The following is a 20758-nucleotide window of genomic DNA, read 5'->3' as shown; positions in this document are numbered from 1 at the left end:
CAAAAAATGCTAATTCTCGTGACTGGAGCACCAAAGCTGTAGAAATAGGGCAAGCACTGAATGACAGACTTCGAGTCAGTAGACCCTCCCCTGCAGCAGAACTCAACCAATTACCATTTTCTTCACAAGAAGTGGGGCGGAGCTCCAATGAGAAAACAGGGAAGCCAACGCCTAAGGTGCCATTCCGTGAGGGACAACAAGTGTGGGTGAGAGCACGAGATCACCCTGTGTCGACAGCAGTGAAACCCAAGTATGATACCACTGACATTGTGAAGCAAGTATTAGACCGTAACACAGTATTATTACAGAAGAGAGGGATCCAAGGAGTTGAACAGCTCAAGCCAATTCTCAGCTAAGGATAACCAGAAACCAGAGAGATGGCCAGTGAACCAAGCACCATGCCACCCTACATCAGACTGGCCACTGTATATGGGGTGGTTGCCATTCGAAGAACCACTTCAAGGCTTTGGGCAGGAAGAGCCTTGAAGAAATTGGAACTTGCTAAAAAAAGGATTCCTGTCAACAGAAGATTAAATGCTGTGGTGGCGAGAGGTCAAGAACTAACTGTTGCGCAATCTGCTCGGGCCCAAGTCAGCTCAAAGTCCGCTGGGAAGGACCAGGACGAGAGAAACCACTACATCAAGACACTGGTGGCGACGAGTTAGACAAACTGCCATACAAACCCGTCAAGGTAACGGATATCTTCATTTGTGGAGGGTGCCAAATCACCACTCTCCCCAGAGTGGTCTTTGTGACCCAGTGAGATCTGCGTGAAGAAAGGCCAAGATAGTGTACCTGCCTGTAGGACGGTTCATTTCTTAATTACTGTGACTCTTGTGGAGCCCAGACAAGATCAGGAAGGCTGATGCAGGTGGTTCAGGCAGAAGGGTGGCAAGTAAAGCGATTTTATGATCCACTCAGATACTTTAAACCACATCCTGACGAAGGGAGGCCTGCACCATATAGACAGGCCACCCAGGTGTGGAACCGAAGGTTGGGGTCACCTGAATGATGGCCTGGATGAGGGACCAACAGATCTGCTGACAGCATCAATCAGGGAGTCCTGGCCCTATGATCCAGCCTCTGGCCAGGTAAGCCGCCCACTTTTAAAGAGATATTTTCGGCACTAGTGGCCTTTATTTTTCCATTTTTTGACAGTAGGTAGGACAGGAAAGAGGGGTAGAGAGAGGGGGAGACATTCGGTAAATGTCTCCGGGTCCGGGACTCGAACCTGGGACAGCCGCCATTCGAGGACTGTAGACTCTGTATATGGTCGCGCGCTTTCGCCTCTACACCACCAGCGCCGCCCACCTTTAACCACCACACAGAATCCCCTGGTGTTTCGAGTGTATAGAGATCAGGGTCACGAAGGTGTCGGCACTGCACTAGAACAACCTCACGACAATTAAGAACAACAGGCGCAGCCAAGTGGATGGTTTGGGCCCTGGGAGTTGACAACCTGGGGGCAGTTAATATTAGAAGTTGTTGCAAATCCAGACCTCCCCCTGGTAGACTTGCCCAACACTCCCAAGGAAAGGGATGATAGGGGTACAGGGCTATACTACTACACCACCAGTTTAGATGCCTGGGGCAGCCATGGAGCCAGACCCAAACAGAAGATAGGAGAGTTCATCGTAACCTCTGAAAACTGGCATCGCGATAGGTTGTTACAGATTCCAGGTACTGGGGCTCATTGGACAGACACACCCACTGACCTTAGCTCCACCCAGAAAGTATGACTGGCAGTGCAAATAGTTGTAGTCCCATTTAGAGGTGTATAAACCGTCGGAGCAATAACATTCATTTCAGAGCAACAAAACGTAGACCCTGAGAAAGCAGAAGTTGCAGCAGCATACAGGAATAAACGCTCACATTCCTGGCCTTGGCCCTCTTTGCCACAGAAGTGTAAATGGACAAAAAAGGACAAGAATTGACGGACAGACAGGAAATAGGGACAAAAGTTGTCAAGCATCAAAGGAAAAGAAAACACAAAAGGAAGAATGTTATTCCCCATCTGGTTCCTACACTGATGACAGAGTTAAAATTGGGCCTAACACCTGGAATGGCCTGATGCATGGAATCCCCTATTTGAAATTGCCATCAGGATTAGTTCTACTGGACACACCGAGAGCGGATTTTGCCCCTTTCTATCCAAACTCAGAGTTATTTTGTCTCTAATATAGAGTATCAGAGGAAAGCAGATCTGCAAAAGCCTGACCATGCTGGAAAAGGCCAAACCTTGCCTTGGGTGTAAGTAACTTTTTCCTCTCATATCGCACAATGTCCTCGCCTGGCAACAAAGGGCGTTACCTGCTGGACACTCAAGTTATACTCTCACCAGAAGGGCCCGAAAGCCTGCCATGGTTATTCAATACAGTCCACCTTGAAGTGAAAGGAGCAGTTCTGGGAATCAGATGGAGACCACATTATCAAGAACCATTACAAGGCATGTATTATGAAGTTTCAATGGCCGGAGCTGTAATTTGGGCCATATCACCTTCTATGTCAAGAGAAGTCAAGAGAAAAGAGCGCCAACCTGGTAGATATGTCTTCAACAACACCCAATTACCCATTTCGGTGAAAGAAAGCACGGTCTACCCTAACCCTCCACATCCACACTGTACCATTCCGGCTCGGCCGAGCCATCGGGTCGAACTCAAGATTCACAGCCACCTGCTGTACACGTCAATCTGTGAGTAGGGTTGGCTTATGAGACCTACAGACAAAGGCGGGCCGTAGACGGATGTAACCTTGCAGGACCACAAATGCAACCTGACTACTGAATAGTCTACCAGTGGACATGGGTGTGGAAGGGGTTGGAACCTGGATTGCCTTAACCATCACCTATTTATCAAACCTTGCTCAAAGGACGAGTAGACAGAACTGAAGAAGCAGATCAACTGGAATTAGCAGGCTATTCCAGAGGACAACCATGCCAGAGATTTATTCGGATATGATTCCTCTCAGTTATTTGGCTACTTTTAACGCCCAAGATGAAGAACCTCCTGACGACCCTGACAACACCAGTCCCTCTACTCGACCCAAGCTATGGAAACGGATAAAGATTATGGATAAAGCGTCTTGTTTAAAGCCTTTTCTTAGGCTTTTTGCTTTGCTTATAGGCATTATTCTTTTGTTAATTATATTTTACCAAGCCGGAGTGGGACCATAGAACTTAACCCATGTTAAGGTCGCTCATGGTCCTTCAAAATATGCTAACCAAACTTGCTGGAACACAACCTCTCTGAACGTCTTTTTGCCTTGGACAGAATACCCTCCCCTAAAGAACCAGTCTGTGTTCTTTTGTGAAAGCCAAAAACCCAATTTCACCAGAATAAAGAAGATTATACAGAGAAACCCAACATGGATAAACGACTCCACGACCCAACAATTTGTCAATCGCACCTGGTCAATCTCCAACCTTGAACTCACGGATGAAGGAGTAATAATATGGGTGAGAATCCTGCACCGACTCGTCCGCCGTACAATTCGCTGCAATTGGATTCACCCTGATCGAGGGGTCCCGGAGTGGCACTGCGACTGGGCCTGTCGGCCCTTGGTACAGTTTAAAGGCCACGGTTACTGGGAGCCTGAAGTTATCCACAAGGCTCCTTCAAGAGTTGTGACTTGCCCAGCCTGGTTTCCCCGTTGGGAAGTTTGGGGAAAATACCAGTTAAATTGTGACGAGACTGTGTCCACTAAACCAGACGCATCCCAGCACACCAGCAACCACACCAACTGGGGCCTTGTCATCCCCGCAAATCGCACCCGCCTTCCTAACACTCCTCGGCCTAAAAACACTTCATCAACCAGAAACCGTACAAGTTTCCCGTTGGCTTTTCGGAATCGAGAAGCCCTGCAGGAATGTATTAATACCAAGCTCAGACATTTGCCCAGCTGTTTTTGGAACATATTCACTCGATGCCACACTCAGAACTATCTGCCCTTAGCCCCTCTTTACACTCATCGAGTCTACCTCTCCTTCATAACCTCCTGGTCGAAAACCATCTGGACTGAAGATGAAGAATGGCTGAATCCAACATTTCCCTGGGTTTGGAAGGCTTATGGTGTTCCTCACTTCAAAGGAGACTTCCCCGAGGGTAAAAGCCGAACACACGAAGACCTTGATTTTCTCTGACTTTTGGGACTTTGGGCATGGATACAGTGTGATCTCAAGAAGGGGGTGTCAAAATAATCCATGGAAATATCCAGACAACAGAAGTTAACTTGATCGGTGAACAGCTGATTGCTCTACGTTTCAGGCTTCTGGAAGTCCTGAACCAACCTTATTTATGTCTCTGGGTTTCCTTCAACTCTTCAGCCTCTGGAAACTACTGTCCACTGAGACATATGACAACAAAGATCCTGTTTAACCATTGAAGCCTGGAGCATCAGTACCTGCCACTTAAAGGAAGAAAACTGAAGATTAAGTCGTATTCCCTTCAAGAAACCACTCGTTGTTACCAGAAGAATTCTTCTCCATCAGGGGCATGGATGAGCCTCCGTCTTCAAAGCCTCTCCAAACTCATTAGTTTCAGCATCAGGGTAGGACAGGCTGAATTGATTGATTTATTTCTATTATTGAAATTATTACGTGTTGCTGAATTGAAGCTGTTATTGACCCCTGCAAAAGCATTACTAATTAAAGAAAGCATATAAAATTCTAGTTAAATCATGGACATTCAATTATTTTAGTCACCGTATTGTTGGTTTTTCATTGGTGGTAAAAAGTCTTGTTGCCTGGTTCCAAGATATTTTAGGAAGTTTTTATAGGTTGCCTTAGTCAAGTTTGTTAAAACAGCGCCCTTGGGGCTCGTGCTGAGCTACTAAAATTACCCTAGCCCATATACCAAGAGCCAGTTGTAAATTAGGGAACGAGCAGCCGTGAACAAAAGTGAATGTCGAAGGTGTGGATGACTGCGATAGGCTACTCGGTCGCCCGGACCTCCAGTTGAAGAAGGGCGAGACTTTTGGATGAAGGCTGTCAGATGCTAGGCGAGTCATTTCCCGACACCAGCTTAAACAGAACTTTCAGTAAACCTGCTTAGTAAGATCTTTCAGGTTTAGGGAAGTTCGGACCTGTTGGATGGAGAACTGGATTGAGCAATCCCTTTAGACATAGGGAAGTAGGAGGGAGGGGTTAGCTCATCGGACAACAATTATATATATATATATATATATATATATATATATGGATTTCATCTCTTCTTTTTGCAGATGACGTGGTCCTGCTGGCCCCCTCTAGCCAAGACCTACAGCATGCGCTGGGGCGGTTCGCAGCCGAGTGTGAAGCGGCTGGGATGAGGATCAGCTCCTCCAAGTCCGAGGCCATGGTACTCGACCGGAAAAGGGTGGCTTGTCCTCATCAGGTTGGAGGGGAGTTCCGGATCGGTGCGGCTGCCACAGTAATGGGGGCGCTGTGCCGGTCCGTTGTGGTGAAGAGAGAGCTGAGCCGAAAAGCAAAGCTCTCAATTTACTGGTCGGTCTACGTTCCTACCCTCACCTATGACCATGAACTTTGGGTCATGACCGAAAGAACGAGATCCCGGATACAAGCGGCTGAAATGAGCTTCCTCCGAGAGCACTCCCTTAGAGATAGGGTGAGGAGCTCGGCCATCCGGGAGGGGCTCGGAGTAGAGCCGCTGCTCCTCCACATCGAGAGGAGCCAGTTGAGGTGGCTCGGGCATCTATACCGGATGCATCCTGGACGCCTTCCTCGGGAGGTGTTCTAGGCACGTCCCACCGGAAGGAGGCCCAGGGGACGGCCCAGGACACGCTGGAGGGACTATGTCTCTCGGCTGGCCTGGGAACGCCTTAGGCTCCCCCTGGAGGAACTGGAGGAGGTGTCTGGAGAGAGGGACGTCTGGGCGTCTCTGTTGAGTCTGCTGCCCCCGCGACCCGATCCCGGATAAGCGGAAGACGACGAGAACGAGTATATATATATATATATATATATATATATATATATATATATATATATATATATAATAACAATAATAATAATAATGCATTTTATTTGACAGCGCCTTTCAAAACACTCAAGGACACTTTACTACATTAAAAACACAAAACATTGGGGAAAATAAAATAAAAACATAAAACCACAAAATAAAAACCTTTAAAGTGAGAAGGCAAACTTGAGTTTTCAATTGTGCTTTGAAGAAGAGAAGATAAATAATATTACGGATGTCTGGAGGAAGAGCATTCCAGAGTTGGGGAGCAGAGTGACAGAAGGCTCTTTTCCCCATGGTACTGAGACGGACAAAGAGCACAGAGTTGGACGGAAGAGGAAGAATGAAGGGAACGTGAATAGGTGGTGATGTGTAGAAGATCGGACAGATAAGGAGGGGCGAGGTTATGAGTTGCCTTGAATGTGTACAGCAGGATTGGAATTGAATTCTAAATGAAACAGGAAGCCAGTGAAGTTGCTGTAGAACTGGAGTAATGTGATGAAATGAGCCCATTTTAGTAACGATGCGAGCAGCAGAGTTTAGAACCAGTTGAAGTTTACGGATTGATTTCAGAAGCAGACCAACGAGAAGAGAATTACAGTAATCAATTTGAGAAATGACCAGACAGTGAACCAGGATGGAAGCAGAGTGCAGTGAAAGAGATGGACGAAGTCAGTTAATGTTACGAAGGTGGAAATATGCAGCCCGGGTAATATTATTAACAAGAGAATTAAAAGACGGAGTGCTGTCCAGAATGACACCCAGACTTTTGACCCGAAGGGTTTGAGAGACCACACAACTGTCAATACAGAGAAAAGTTATTGACTTTAGAGAGAATTGATTTAGTGCCAATGTGTGGAAAATCAGTTATATCACTGTTTAATTTGAGAACGTTGGGTGTGAACCAGGATTTTATTTCTGCTAAGCAGGAAGTGAGAGAGGAAGGAGGGAGCAAAGAGTCAGGTGCAGTGGATAAGAAAAGCTGGGTGTCATCAGCAAAACAATGAAAGTGGATATTAAATTTATATTTATATATACAGGGGTTGGACAATGAAACTGAAACACCTGCACAGTGGTCAGAGGGATTTTAAGCCTATCTTCTTGCAGGATAGTGGCCAGGTCACTACGTGATACTGGTGGAGGAAAACGTTTCCTGACTCGCTCCTCCAAAACACCCCAAAGTGGCTCAATAATATTTAGATCTGGTGACTGTGCAAGCCATGGGAGATGTTCAACTTCATTTTCATGTTCATCAAACCAATCTTTCACCAGTCTTGCTGTGTGTATTGGTGCATTGTCATCCTGATACACGGCACTGCCTTCAGGATACAATGTTTGAACCATTGGATGCACATGGTCCTCAAGAATGGTTCGGTAGTCCTTGGCAGCGACGCGCCCATCTAGCACAAGTATTGGGCCAAGGGAATGCCATGATATGGCAGCCCAAACCATCACTGATCCACCCCCATGCTTCACTCTGGGCATGCAACAGTCTGGGTGGTACGCTTCTTTGGGGCTTCTCCACACCGTAACTCTCCCGGATGTGGAGAAAACAGTAAAGGTGGACTCATCAGAGAACAATACATGTTTCACATTGTCCACAGCCCAAGATTTGCACTCCTTCCACCATTGAAACTGAGGTTTGGCATTGGCATGAGTGACCAATGGTTTGGCTATAGCATCCCGGCCATGTATATTGACCCTGTGGAGCTCCCGATGGACAGTTCTGGTGGAAACAGGAGAGTTGAGGTGCACATTTAATTCTGCCGTGATTTGGGCAGCCGTGGTTTTATGTTTTTTGGATACAATCCGGGTTAGCACCCGAACATCCCTTTCAGACAGCTTCCTCTTGCGCCCACAGTTAATCTTGTTGGATGTGGTTCGTCCTTCTTGGTGGTATGCTGACATTACCCTGGATACCGTGGCTCTTGATACATCACAAAGACTTGCTGTCTTGGTCACAGATGCGCCAGCAAGACGTGCACCAACAATTTGTCCTCTTTTGAACTCTGGTATGTCACCCATAATGTTGTGTGCATTTCAATATTTTGAGCAAAACTGTGCTCTTACCCTGTTAATTGAACCTTCACACTCTGCTCTTACTGGTGCAATGTGCAATAAATGAAGGCTGGCTACCAGACTGGTCCAGTTTAGCCATGAAACTTCCCACACTAAAATGACAGGTGTTACAGTTTCCTTGTCCAACCCCTGTATATATATATATATATATATATATATATATATATCTTACCTGAGACATTTCACAACCAAGGGTAAATCAGCCTTATAAGCGACAACATACGGCTTCCCATTGTCCAAAGTCTCCAGTTCCTGAGGCAAGAACAGAGTTTCACATACAAAGGTGACTTAGTGAGTACAAACAAACTATATAAAAAGGACACTGTGTTGGCACCCCGATTTTGAGATTTATGACTTTAGTCTTAACAAAATTAAAAACTTGTACAGAAACACCCAGACGTCCCTCTCCCCAGACACCTCCTCCAGCTCCTCCGGGGGGAGCCCAAGGCGTTCCCAGGCCATCCGAGAGACATAGTCCCTCCAGCGTGTCCTGGGCTGTCCCCTGGGCCTCCTCCCAGTGGGACGTGCCTTGAACATCTCCCGAGGAAGGCGTCCAGGAGGCATCCGGTATAGATGCCCGAGCCACCTCAACTGGCTCTTCTCGATGTGGAGGAGCAGCGGCTCTACTCTCTAAGGGAGAGCCCAGCCACCCTACGGAGGAAGCTCATTTCAGCCGCTTGTATCCGGGATCTCGTTCTTTTGGTCATGACCCAAAGTTCATGGCCATAGGTGAGGGTAGGAACGTAGGCCGACTGGTAAATCGAGAGCTTCGCTTTTTGGCTCAGCTCTCTCGTCACCACAACGGACCGGCACATCGCCTCCATTACTGTGGCAGCCACACCGATCCGTCTGTCGATCTCCCGCTCCATTCTTCCCTCACTCGTGAACAAGACCCTGAGATACTTGAACTCCTCCACTTGAGGCAGGAACTCCCCTCCAACCTGAAGAGGACAAGCCACCCTTTTCCGGTCGAGTACCATGGCCTCTGAATTGGAGGAGGTGATCTTCATCCCAGCCACTTCACACTCGGGTGCGAACCGCCCCAGCGCATGCTGTAGGTCTTGGCTAGAGGGGGCCAGCAGGACCACGTCATCTGCAAAAAGAAGAGACAAAACCCACTGGTCCCCAAACCAGACCCCCTCTGGCCCTTGGCTGCGTCTAGAAATCCTGTACATAAAAGTTATGAACAGGACCGGTGACAAAGGGCAGCCCTGCCGGAGTCCAACATGCACTGGGAACAAGTCTGACTTGCCAGCAATGCAGACCAAACTCCTGCTCCGCTTGTATGGTGACCGGATGGCCCCTAATAAAGGGTCCCCGATTCCATACTCCTGGAGCACCCCCCGCAGGGCATCACAAGGGACATAGTCAAATGGTAAATGGACTGAACTTATATAGCGCTTTTCCAGTCATACAGACCGCTCAAAGCGCTTTACACTAGCGCCACATTCACCCAATCGCACTCACTAACACTCACACATTCATACACATCAACATATGGCAGGAGGAAGCTGGAATCGAACCCACAACCTTCTGATTGCAAGACAACTACTCTTCCTACTGAGCCACAGTCGCCTGTGAGAAATGCTTTCTCCAGGTCCATAAAACACATGTGGACCGGTTGGGAAAACTCCCATGAACCCTCAAGTACCCTGTAGAGGGTATAGAGCTGGTCCAGTGTTCCACGACCAAGACGAAAACCACACTGCTCCTCATGAAGCCGAGTTTCGACTATCGGCCGGACTCTCCTCTCCAATACTCTGGCGTAGGCCTTACCAGGGAGGCTGAGGAGTGTGATCCCCTGTAGTTGAAACACACCCTCGACCGCCACCCCAGTCTGACAGTCCAGAGCCACTGTCCCGGACTGCCACCCAATGATGAAGAGGCGTGTCAACCATGACAGCCCCACAACATTGTTGTGACTATGAATCTGAATATCAGTCAGTCAGTCATTTTCTACCGCTTATTCCATAGTGGGTCGCGGGGAAGCTGGTGCCTATCTCCAGCAGTCTATGGGAAAGAGGCGGGGTACACCCTGGACAAGTCGCCAGTCCATCACAGGGCAACACACAAACAACCAAACACACACCTAAGGGCAATTTAGAGTGACCAATTAACCTAACAGGCATGTCTTTGGACTGTGGGAGGAAGCCGGAGTACCCGGTGAGAACCCACACATGCACAGGGAGAACATGCAAACTCCATGCAGAAAGACCCCTGGCCGGGAATTAAACCAAGGACCTTCTTGCTGCAAGGCAACAGTGCTACCAACTGTGCCACCGTGCAGCCTGAATCTGAATATATTATGTAATATTTAATATTAATATTTTAATATTTTATCAAATAATATTTCGGCCTGTTAAGGGTTGTCCTGTGAATACCAGCCCAGTAAGGCGATGGTATTAGGACAAAATAGAAAGGTGTGAGATGAGCTCTGACATTATTGAACAGCATAAACTGTGCACACACATGGAATGAATTCACACAATTTCTTAAAATACAAGAATTTATTAACAAAAATAAGTCAACTCAAAGTCAAACATATTTCAATCAACAAACTCTTTACTATGCTAAAACAATCCAACTAAACTACCAAGCAGAATTAAAGAATGACGAAGACTAATGGACTATGTACAATATAAACAAGTTGATTAAAGATGATTGAAAACCATGACCAAAAGAGTGATGCAATATTACCATGCAATGTTTATGTTTGAGAACCAAGGATTATCTTGAAGAATCTGGAAATGAAGTTAAGTTAGTCTTGGAACTTGGAACTTAGACAATAATCAGCAACCTTTAGACAACCATTCACAATGCAAGATCAGATAAAATATTATTTTAATAAAATAATGTTTTAAAGAATGACCTGCTGAATAAAACTAACCTTTTGGATGACTAATTCTCAACGGTGTCTCATTAGCTGCCTTTATTTATTGAAAAAATATTTAAAGAAATATTAAAGAAATAGTAAAATATTTAGGGAGGTATTTTGGAAAATAACCAAATCTTTCTGGAGAAATGGGCTTAAGTATGCAAGCACGTGTTCTTAGCTGTTAGCAGTTAAAGCTAACAAAAGAAACTGATAGCTTAGCACCAGAATCAAACACGCACCTTTAAAATACCGTTAAAAAAAGGGTTAAAATGCATAAGCGCGGACAGGCGTTATGATCAATCTTCTGTTTAAAATCACCTTTTAAATAAAGTTTGTCTTAACTTTAAAAACACACAAACACAGAACACAAAACTGAGCACGTGCAAACTTCATAAAATGAAAACGTTTAGATTATTTCATCCTAAATCTCTCTGCCCAAACCCCTAACCTCTGAACCATGCTGAGGAAAACCAGTCCCGGGCGGCGCAGTTTCAAGAAATGTCCACAGTCGACAAACGGTTAGCTACAGCTAACCTCCTTAGCTGTGGGGAGTGGCTCATTCTGTCAGGCCACCAAACTGCAAGTTACCGTAACCATGGTGATGCGGTTCTTGTTGTCCTACTTTCATACTGGGAAAACCGCTCCACTCGGCATCGTAGAGACATCGTCTCTGCAAGGAATTCTCTGGAACTCAGAGAGAAAGTCAAGCAATGCTTATACCTTAATTACCCCCTTTTATGGATGAATAACGGGTACACAAAGAGGGATTCGTTCGTACTTAACTGGTGCATATGATTGTGTGATATTATGTTACTCTCGGATCCAGTTGAAGAGTTACAGGGGTTGGACAATGAAACTGAAACACCTGGTTTTAGACCACAATAATTTATTAGTATAGTGTAGGGCCTCCTTTTGCGGCCAATACAGCGTCAATTAGTCTTGGGAATGACATACAGGTCCTTCCCAAAATTCCTATCTCACAAAATTAGCTTTTTTCATCCGACCAATAAAAGAAGAGTGTTTTTAATACAAAAAACGTCAACCTTCAAATAATCATGTACAGTTATGCACTCAATAGTTGGTCGGGAATCCTTTGGCAGAAATGACTGCTTCAATGCGGCGTGGCATGGAGGCAATCTACCTGTGGCACTGCTGAGGTCTTATGGAGGCCCAGGATGCTTCGATAGCGGCCTTTAGCTCATCCAGAGTGTTGGGTCTTGAGTCTCTCAACGTTCTCTTCACAATTTCCCACAGATTCTCTATGGGGTTCAGGTCAGGAGAGTTGGCAGGCCAATTGAGCACAGTGATACCATGGTCAGTAAACCATTTACCACTGGTTTTGGCACTGTGAGCAGGTGCCAGGTCGTGCTGAAAAATGAAATCTTCATCTCCATAAAGCTTTTCAGCAGATGGAAGAATGACGTGCTCCAAAATCTCCTGATAGCTAGCTGCATTTACCCTGCCCTTGATAAAACACAGTGGACCAACACCAGCAACTGACACGGCACCCCAGACCATCACTGACTGTGGGTACTTGACACTGGACTTCTGGCATTTTGGCATTTCCTTCTCCCCAGTCTTCCTCCAGACTCTGGCACCTTGATTTCCGAATGACATGCAGAATTTGCTTTCATCCGAAAAAAGTACTTTGGACCACTGAGCAACAGTCCAGTACTGCTTCTCTGTAGCCCAGGTCAGGCGCTTCTGCCGCTGTTTCTGGTTCAAAAGTGGCTAGACCTGGGGAATGCGGCACGTGTAGCCCATTTCCTGCACACGCCTGTGCACGGTGGCTCTGGATGTTTCTACTCCAGACTCAGTCCACTGCTTCTGCAGGTTGGCAGTCTTACCCATGATTGGGGTTTTGAGTGATGAACCAGGCTGGGAGTTTTAAAGGCCTCAGGAATCTTTTGCAGGTGTTTAGAGTTAACTCGTTGATTCAGATGATTAGGTTCATAGCTCGTTTAGAGACCCTTTTAATGATATGCTAATTTTGTGAGATAGGAATTTTGGGTTTTCATGAGCTGTATGCCAAAATCATCCGTATTAAGACAATAAAAGACCTGAAATATTTCAGTTAGTGTGCAATGAATCTAAAATATATGAATGTTAAATTTTCATCATTACATTATAGAAAATAATGAACTTTATCACAATATGCTAATATTTTGAGAAGGACCTGTATACAAGTCCTGCACAGTGGTCAGAGGGATTTTAAGCCTATCTTCTTGGAGGATAGTGGCCAGGTCACTATGTAATACTGGTGGAGGAAAACGTTTTCTGACTCGCTCCTCCAAAACACCCCATTTGGTCAGCTGGTCTCTCAATGCAATTGATCAAATTTTCTCAACGAGAACACAGGTTGAAGGAGAGCCCAACTTGTCTGGGCTGGACGTTTTTCTCTGGATACACAATGGACTCCTGGCAGAAGTGGAGGATTGTGTGTTTGTCGATAATGTCAGTCGAGGATGTGGAAGATATGTATATAATTGGATATTTGATATCAGGATTTCTGCTTTTTGGAGTCAGCGGTTACCTGGCATATCGAGAAATTCGGAGAATGTCAGCAGCTGTTCTGGCAATTGTGAGGCTGCCTGGCATGTGTGATGGGATCTTCAGGGCGATCAACACTCAGACTGAGATGTTACGTGAGCTGAATCGCAGACTGGATGTTATCCGCAGTTTGCGGTTCCTGGACTCAGGGGTGAAATGGGATAAATCTTGGAGAAAGTTGTTTGCTCGGATCTGGCGAAAGACCAGGAATTTGGCTGTTTGGATTCGCCTTTGAGAAGCACCAGCGAGACTCTCAAGGCTGATGGAAAATTAAGTCAGCCTAACCCAAATAATTGTTGTTTTTCTGAATCTGGCTCCCCTGCACGGCCTTGATGGCTGGCTATCTTCAACTTCTCCTGGAAGTTATGTAAACATGACGCTCTGCTCCCTCTGCCCCCTCCCTTCCCTGAGGACATCTGTGGACCTGCCCAGAACTTTGTGGCCGGTTGATGAACATTCCAACGTACCATCAAGGACAATGGCCTCTGTGACAGTGCTTCATGGACTTACTTGCACACACTCACTTGCACACACACACACATGCTCAAGATAAACATATGCACCCCCTCACATCGCCTTCACCGTTCCCGGCATGATGTTGTTTTGTAAACTTGTTGCTTCTTTGTGCTGAGGTTTTTTGCAATCTCAAACTGTATCCTGCTAAGGATAAAGTGTGAAATATGATTTTTTTTCCTCTACTTACCTAATGTGGCCTCTTTTCTCATCTAGCAAGGGCAGCGCCTGTGAGTGGGCAGCAAAGCCTTGGTGACCCGTCCCCCCCTTGTCTTGTGTCATGATGTATGTTTGGATGGGTTGTACTGGAATTCTAATTTCCCCTCGGGGATCATTAAAGTATCTTTGAATTGAATTGAATTGATGATGCCACTGTTTGAATAAGAGCACCTCCTGTCCAACAAGCCGATCTCTTCCACGCCGGTGTTCATCGGGATAGGAGGGGGACAAAGCACGCTGATGTCTCTTTGCTGGCAAAAAGACATAACTCTTCAACTGGATCCAAGAGTGCCATAAGATCACGCAATCATATGCACCAGTTAAGTACGAGTGAATAACTGTTTGTGTACCCAGTATTCATTCATAAAAAGGGGAAATTAAGGTATAAGCATTGCCTGACTTTCTCTCTGAGGCCTGCAGAAGCAAACGGTGTTCCAGAGAAGCCCCTGCAGAGACGCGGTCTCCCAGTCTGGAAGGAAGACAGCAGAGACCACATCACCATGTTAAAGTGCAGCGTGGTTGGCGGACACAACGAGCCGTCTTTCATCCACAGCTATGGAGGTTAGCTGGAAGCTAACCCCTTTTGTTCTCACCACAGTTCATTAGGCAGAATAATATAGAAGTGATTTAGATTGAAATGATCTAAATGTTTTTCATTTTATGAAATTTGGTTTTGTTTGTTGAACTCAGCTATCTTGGTGCTAGCAGAATATCTGCAGCACACATGTCCAGTTTGTGTTCTTTGTTTGTGTGTTTTTAAAGTTAAGACAAACTTTACTTGAAGGGTAATTTTAAACAGAATACTGATCATAACGCGCCGTCAACGCTTATGCATTTTAACCCTTTTATTAACCCTGGTATTTTAAAAGGTATGTGTTTGATTCTGGTGCTAAGCTATCAGCTTCTTTTGTTAGCTCAACTGCTAACCGGTAAGAACACGTGCTTGCTACTAAAGAGTATTTAACAGAATGGTTGTTAGTTTTCAAGCTAGTGAATAATAGTCCCTAAACATCATTTTACAAAATTTGAAAACTAAGTAAACACCATTAAGCCCCATTTCTCCAGAAAGATTAGGCTCTTGTCTAAAATACTCCCTTAATAATATGTCTTCAAATATTATTTCAACAAATAAAGGCAGCTAATGAGACACCGTTGAGAAATGGTCATCCAGAAGGTTGGTTTTATTCAGCAGATAATTCTTTAAAACATTATTTTATTAAAATAATATTTAATCTGATCTTGCATTGTGAATGGTTGTCTAAAGGTTTGCTGATTATTGTCTAAGTTGGTTCCAAGACTAACTTAACTTCATTTCCAGATTCTTCAAGATAATCCTTGGTTCTCAAACATAAACATTGCATGGTAATGTTGCATCACTCTTTTTGGTCATAATTTCTAATCATCTTTAATCAACTTGTTTATATTATACATAGTCCATTAGTCTTCATTATTCTTTAATTCTGCTTGGTAGTTTAGTTGGATTGTTTTAGCAAAGTAAAGAGTTTGTTGATTGAAATACGTTTGACTTTGAGTTGACTTATGTTTGTTAATAAATTCTTGTATTTTAAGAAATTGTGTGAATTCATTCCATGTGTGTGCAGAGTTTATGCTGTTCAATAATGTCAGAGCTCGTCTCACACCTTTCTATTTTGTCCTAATACCATCGCCTTACTGGGCTGGTATTCACAGGACAACCCTTAACAGACCCAAATATTATTTGATAAAATATTAATATTAAATAATATTCTCAGATTCATAATCCAAACACTTTTATATTCAAAATCTAAATCAATTAAAAACAAAAAACAAAACTATATATAATTAACAGTTAAAAAAGCAAAGCAGTTGAAATGCTGTTTGACTCCAGTGTGACATTTAATATGAACTCACAGCGAGGTAGGCAGAATCTTTTTCAACAGCATCAGCTAATTTGTAAAGGAGCAGGCCCCGATCAGATGCATCCATGCGGCGCCAAGGTGAACCCAGTCTAAAGGCATTTTGTGCTGCCTTCACTGCCTTGTCTACATCTGCCTGGAAACGGACAATTTTTGGTATTCAGCCAAGAAAAGCAATACAAGTAGATGCGTTAATGCATTTTCTGCAAAAAAAATGCAAGAGGATTGAAAGAACCACAGAGCAATACTAGACAATGACCCAGTTAACAACAGCGGGGATTTTTTTTTTCCACAATCAATTTTATGCATTCTAATAGTATTTTAATAAAATAGCGACAAAGTGAAAAACATTGGAAAATGATGTTTAAGCCAATTACGCTATGAGGCTAAGGATATGTTCCTTTGCACAGAAAACAGATTGTAAGTCAGGCAAAGTACAGTTTTAACCCTCAGCATTTACCTTATCAGCCTCTGCAACTTGACAGATAACTTCTCCAGTAGATGGATTGATTGTAGAAAAGGTTTTTCCACTCACAGCATCCTGCCATTCGTTGTTAATAAACAGCTTAAACAGAATACACAATATTGTGTTAAATATTTTAGCTTAATTCTCTGCTAAAGCAATATTACAGTGAATAAAAGAAACATTATTCAAAAACAGGAAAATTAAACATTTCATATCTTCTTTGGAAAAAAAGGGACACATAATGAAAAATAATTGGATTACATTTCCTGTTGGCTGTAAGCAAGGAAAATAATTTTTCTATTCCTGTTCCCCTGTATAACAATATTCAGACTGCTTGTTTTACGTTTTTGCAAATTATTTTTATTTTAACTATATCCGTTTAATCAAGCAGATAAAAGAAAACCCTCAACCTCCATATATCCTCTAATAAGGCCATGGAAAAAAATGACAAGTTTATATTAAACTATTTGAAAGTTGATCAGCAGGATGTCAACAGATAAGCCTTTAGCCCCAGACTCAAAGCAGCACATGAAGCAGCAGTGATGTGCAGTAATGGATGTCTAATCCCAGTACAAACAGAGTCAATGCCTTTCTTGGACCATAGTTTTCATCTGTAACCACCTGGTACAGGAAAAAAGATTTATCGTACTCGTCGTCTTCCGCTTTATCCGGGACCGGGTCGCGGGGGCAGCAGACTCAGCAGAGATGCCTAGACGTCCCTCTCCCCAGACACCTCCTCCAGCTCCTCCGTGGGGAGCCCAAGGCGTTCCCAGGCCAGCCGAGAGACATAGTCCCTCCAGCGTGTCCTGGGCCGCCCCTGGGCATCCCCCCGGTGGGACGTGCCTGGAACACCTCCCGAGGAAGGCATCTGGTATAGATGCCCGAGCCACCTCAACTGGCTCCTCTCGATGTGGAGGAGTAGCGGCTCTACTCCGAGCCCCTCCCGGATGGCCGAGCTCCTCGCCCTATCTCTAAGGGAGTGCCCGACCACCCTACGGTGGAAGCTCATTTCCGCCGCTTGTATCCGGGATCTCGTTCTTTCGGTCATGACCCAAAATTCATGGCCATAGGTGAGGGTAGGAACGTAGACCGACCGGTAAGTCGAGAGCTTTGCTTTTCGGCTCAGCTCTCTCTTCACCACAACGGACCGGCACAGCGCCCCCATTACTGTGGCAGCCGCACCGATCCGTCTGTCGATTTCCCGCTCCATTCTTCCCTCACTCGTGAACAAGACCCCGAGAGGAGCTGATCTTCATCCCAGCCACTTCACACTCGGGTGCGAACCGCCCCAGCGCATGCTGTAGGTCTTGGCTAGAGGGGGCCAGCAGGACCACGTCATCTGCAAAAAGAAGAGACAAAATCCTCTGGTCCCCAAACCAGACCCCCTCCGGCCTAGAAATCCTGTCCATAAAAGTTATGAACAGGACCGGTGACAAAGGGCAGCCCTGCCGGAGTCCAACATGCACCGGGAACAGGTCCGACTTAGTGCCGCAAATGCGAACCAAACTCCTGCTCCGCTTGTACAGAGATCGGATGGCCCCTAGTAAAGGGCCCCTCCGATTCCATACTACTGGAGCACCCCTACAGGGCATCACGAGGGACACAGTCGAATGCTTTCTCCAGGTCCACAAAACACATGTGAACCGGTTGGGCAAACTCCCATGAACCCTCGAGCACCCTGTAGAGGGTATAGAGCTGGTCCAGTGTTCCACGGCTGGGACGAAAACCACACTGCTCCTCCTGAAGCCGGGGTTCGACTATCGGCCGGACTCTCCTCTCCAATCCCCTGGCGTAGGCCTTACCAGGGAGGCTGAGGAGTGTGATCCCCCTGTAGTTGGAACACACCCTCCAGTCACCCTTCTCATGTAGGGGGACCACCACCCCAGTCTGCCAATCCAAAGGCACTGTCCCCGTCCACCACGCAATGTTGAAGAGGCGTGTCAACCATGACAGCCCCACAACATCCAAAGACTTGAGGTACTCAGGGCGGATCTCATCCAACCCCGAAGCCCTGCCACCGCGGAACTTTTTAACCACCTCGGTGACTTCAGCCTGGGTGATGAAAGAGTCCAACCCCGAGTCCCCAGCCTCTGTTTCCGCCGGGGAATGCGTGATGGCAGGATTGAGGAGATCCTCGAAGTATTCCTTCCACCAGCCGATAATGTCCCCAGTCGAGGTCAGCAGCTCCCCACCCCCACTGTAAACAGTGTTGGCGAAGCGCTGTTTCTCCCTCCTGAGGCGCCGGACGGTTTGCCAGAATCGCTTCGGGGCCAACCGGTAGTCCTTCTCCATGGCCTCACCGAACTCCTCCCAGGTCCGAGTTTTTGCCTCTGCCACTGCCCGGCCGCGGCACGCTTGGCCCCACGGTACCTGTCAACCGCCTCAAGAGTCCCACAAGCCAACCGCAGCCGATAGGACTCCTTCTTCAGCTTGACAGCATCCCTTACTGCCGGTGTCCACCACCGGGTTCGGGGATTGCCACCGCGACAGGCACCGCAGACCTTACGGCCACAGCTGCGGGCAGCAGCATCGACAATAGATGCGGAGAACATGGTCCACTCGGACCTGCCAAGTCTGTCCGGCTTTCTCCTCCCCCAGCGGATCCAACTCACCACCAGGTGCTGATCAGTGGACAGCTCAGCCCCTCTCTTCACCCGAGTGTCCAAAACATGCGGCCGAAGGTCTGATGATACGACAACAAAGTCGATCATTGACCTCCTGCCTAGGGTATTATGGTGCCAAGTGCACTGATGGACACTCTTATGTTTGAACATGGTGTTCATTATGGACAATCCGTGACTAGCACAGAAGTACAATAACAAAACACCGCTCGGATTCAGATCGGGGAGGCCATTCCTCCCGATCACGCCTCTCCACGTGTCACTGTCGTTTCCCACGTGGGCGTTGAAGTCCCCCAGCAGAATAATGGAGTCCCCAGGAGGGGCACTATCCAGCACCCCTGACAGGGACGCCAAGAAGGCCGGGTACTCCGCACTACCACTCTGAAATAATAGTCAAGAGACCTCTCCCCAACCTGAAGGCGCAGGGATGCGACCCTCTCATCCACTGGGGTAAACCCCAACACGAGACGGCTGAGCTGGGTGGCGACAAGCAAACCCACCCCAGCCCGCCGCCTCTCCCCGTGGGCCACTCCAGAGTAGAAGAGAGTCCAGCCCCTCTCGAGGAGATGGGTTCCAGAGCCCACGCTGTGCGTGGAGGCGGGCCCGACTATTTCTAGTCGATATCTCTCGACCTCCCGCACAAGCTCCGGCTCCTTCCCCCCCAGCGAGGTGACATTCCACGTCCCTAGAGCCAGCCTAAGCATCCGCGGATCGGGCCGCTGAGGTCTCCACCTTCGTCCGCCGCCCAATCCTCTTTGCACTGGTCCCTCACGGTTCCCCCTGCAGGTGGTGGGCCCACTGGGGGATGGTCTCGCGTCTCTCGTTCAGGCTTGGCCCGGCTGGGTCCCGCGAGGAGCAACCCAGCCACCAGGCGCTCTCCGACGAGTCCCGACCCCAGGCCTGGCTCCAGGGTGGGACCCCGGCTCCGCCGTACCGGGCAATGTCACGTTCCTCGATTTTGTAGTCGTCATACACCCGTTTATATTAAAGAGCCTGCTACCATACATCTCCATGAAAACCCTACCAAATTATTAGTTTTGACGTAAAATACTAGTGTATAAAGAACTCTTTTTAGGTTCTTGCTGAATTTTTATATAAATCAAGTGACCAAAGGCATGAGAAGTGCCCCTTTTCCACTGGCTCGATTTGGCCAGCCTGGAACAGCTCTGCACGGCTCTGCACGTTGTGTGTTGCATTTCCATAGACCCGCTTTTGCTCTGCTGAAGGGAACACCTCCTGGAGGCGCGGCTTTAAAGCATCATGAGTCGTGCTGCATAACCGCGAATGAAACACCCAACCGCCAATGTAAAGAAGAAAAGCCCGAAACGCGTTACAAAAACAAGAAGTAACAGGTCTATTGTCTGGGGATTAAATCTGCTGACTGCACTGACAATCAGATTTGATGAGTAGGATTTTGACATCCGTTTTTATATTATTATTAAAGATTTCACTTTCCCTTTAAGAGACTTGGAAAGATTTGAATTAGGTCCCATTTCATTTCTAATAGTCGTTGCCTGTATAGTTATTCAGCTGCCGCTGAATATTGCAGTCTCCTCTGATCGCCAGAAAAGCTTGCACCTTGTCGTTGA

General features: G+C 46.5%; 1 protein-coding gene across 2 annotated transcripts in view; it reads right to left on the bottom strand.

Annotated features, from left to right (window-relative positions):
• LOC124866243 (aldehyde dehydrogenase, mitochondrial-like) overlaps positions 1 to 20758 on the bottom strand; it is a 59564-nt gene that overhangs the window by 29210 nt on the left and 9596 nt on the right. For both annotated transcript variants that reach the window (XM_047361937.1, XM_047361938.1), the window contains exons 2-4: positions 16543 to 16647; positions 16078 to 16218; positions 8203 to 8282 (exon numbers count right to left, since the gene is read on the bottom strand). In XM_047361937.1, the coding sequence (XP_047217893.1) occupies positions 8203 to 8282; positions 16078 to 16218; positions 16543 to 16647 (326 nt within the window). The remainder of the gene's footprint in view (positions 1 to 8202; positions 8283 to 16077; positions 16219 to 16542; positions 16648 to 20758) is intronic.

Source organism: Girardinichthys multiradiatus, chromosome 3 (assembly GCF_021462225.1).
Source record: "Girardinichthys multiradiatus isolate DD_20200921_A chromosome 3, DD_fGirMul_XY1, whole genome shotgun sequence".
Classification (NCBI taxonomy): domain Eukaryota; kingdom Metazoa; phylum Chordata; class Actinopteri; order Cyprinodontiformes; family Goodeidae; genus Girardinichthys; species Girardinichthys multiradiatus.
This window is presented reverse-complemented; position numbering and strand designations above follow the sequence as displayed.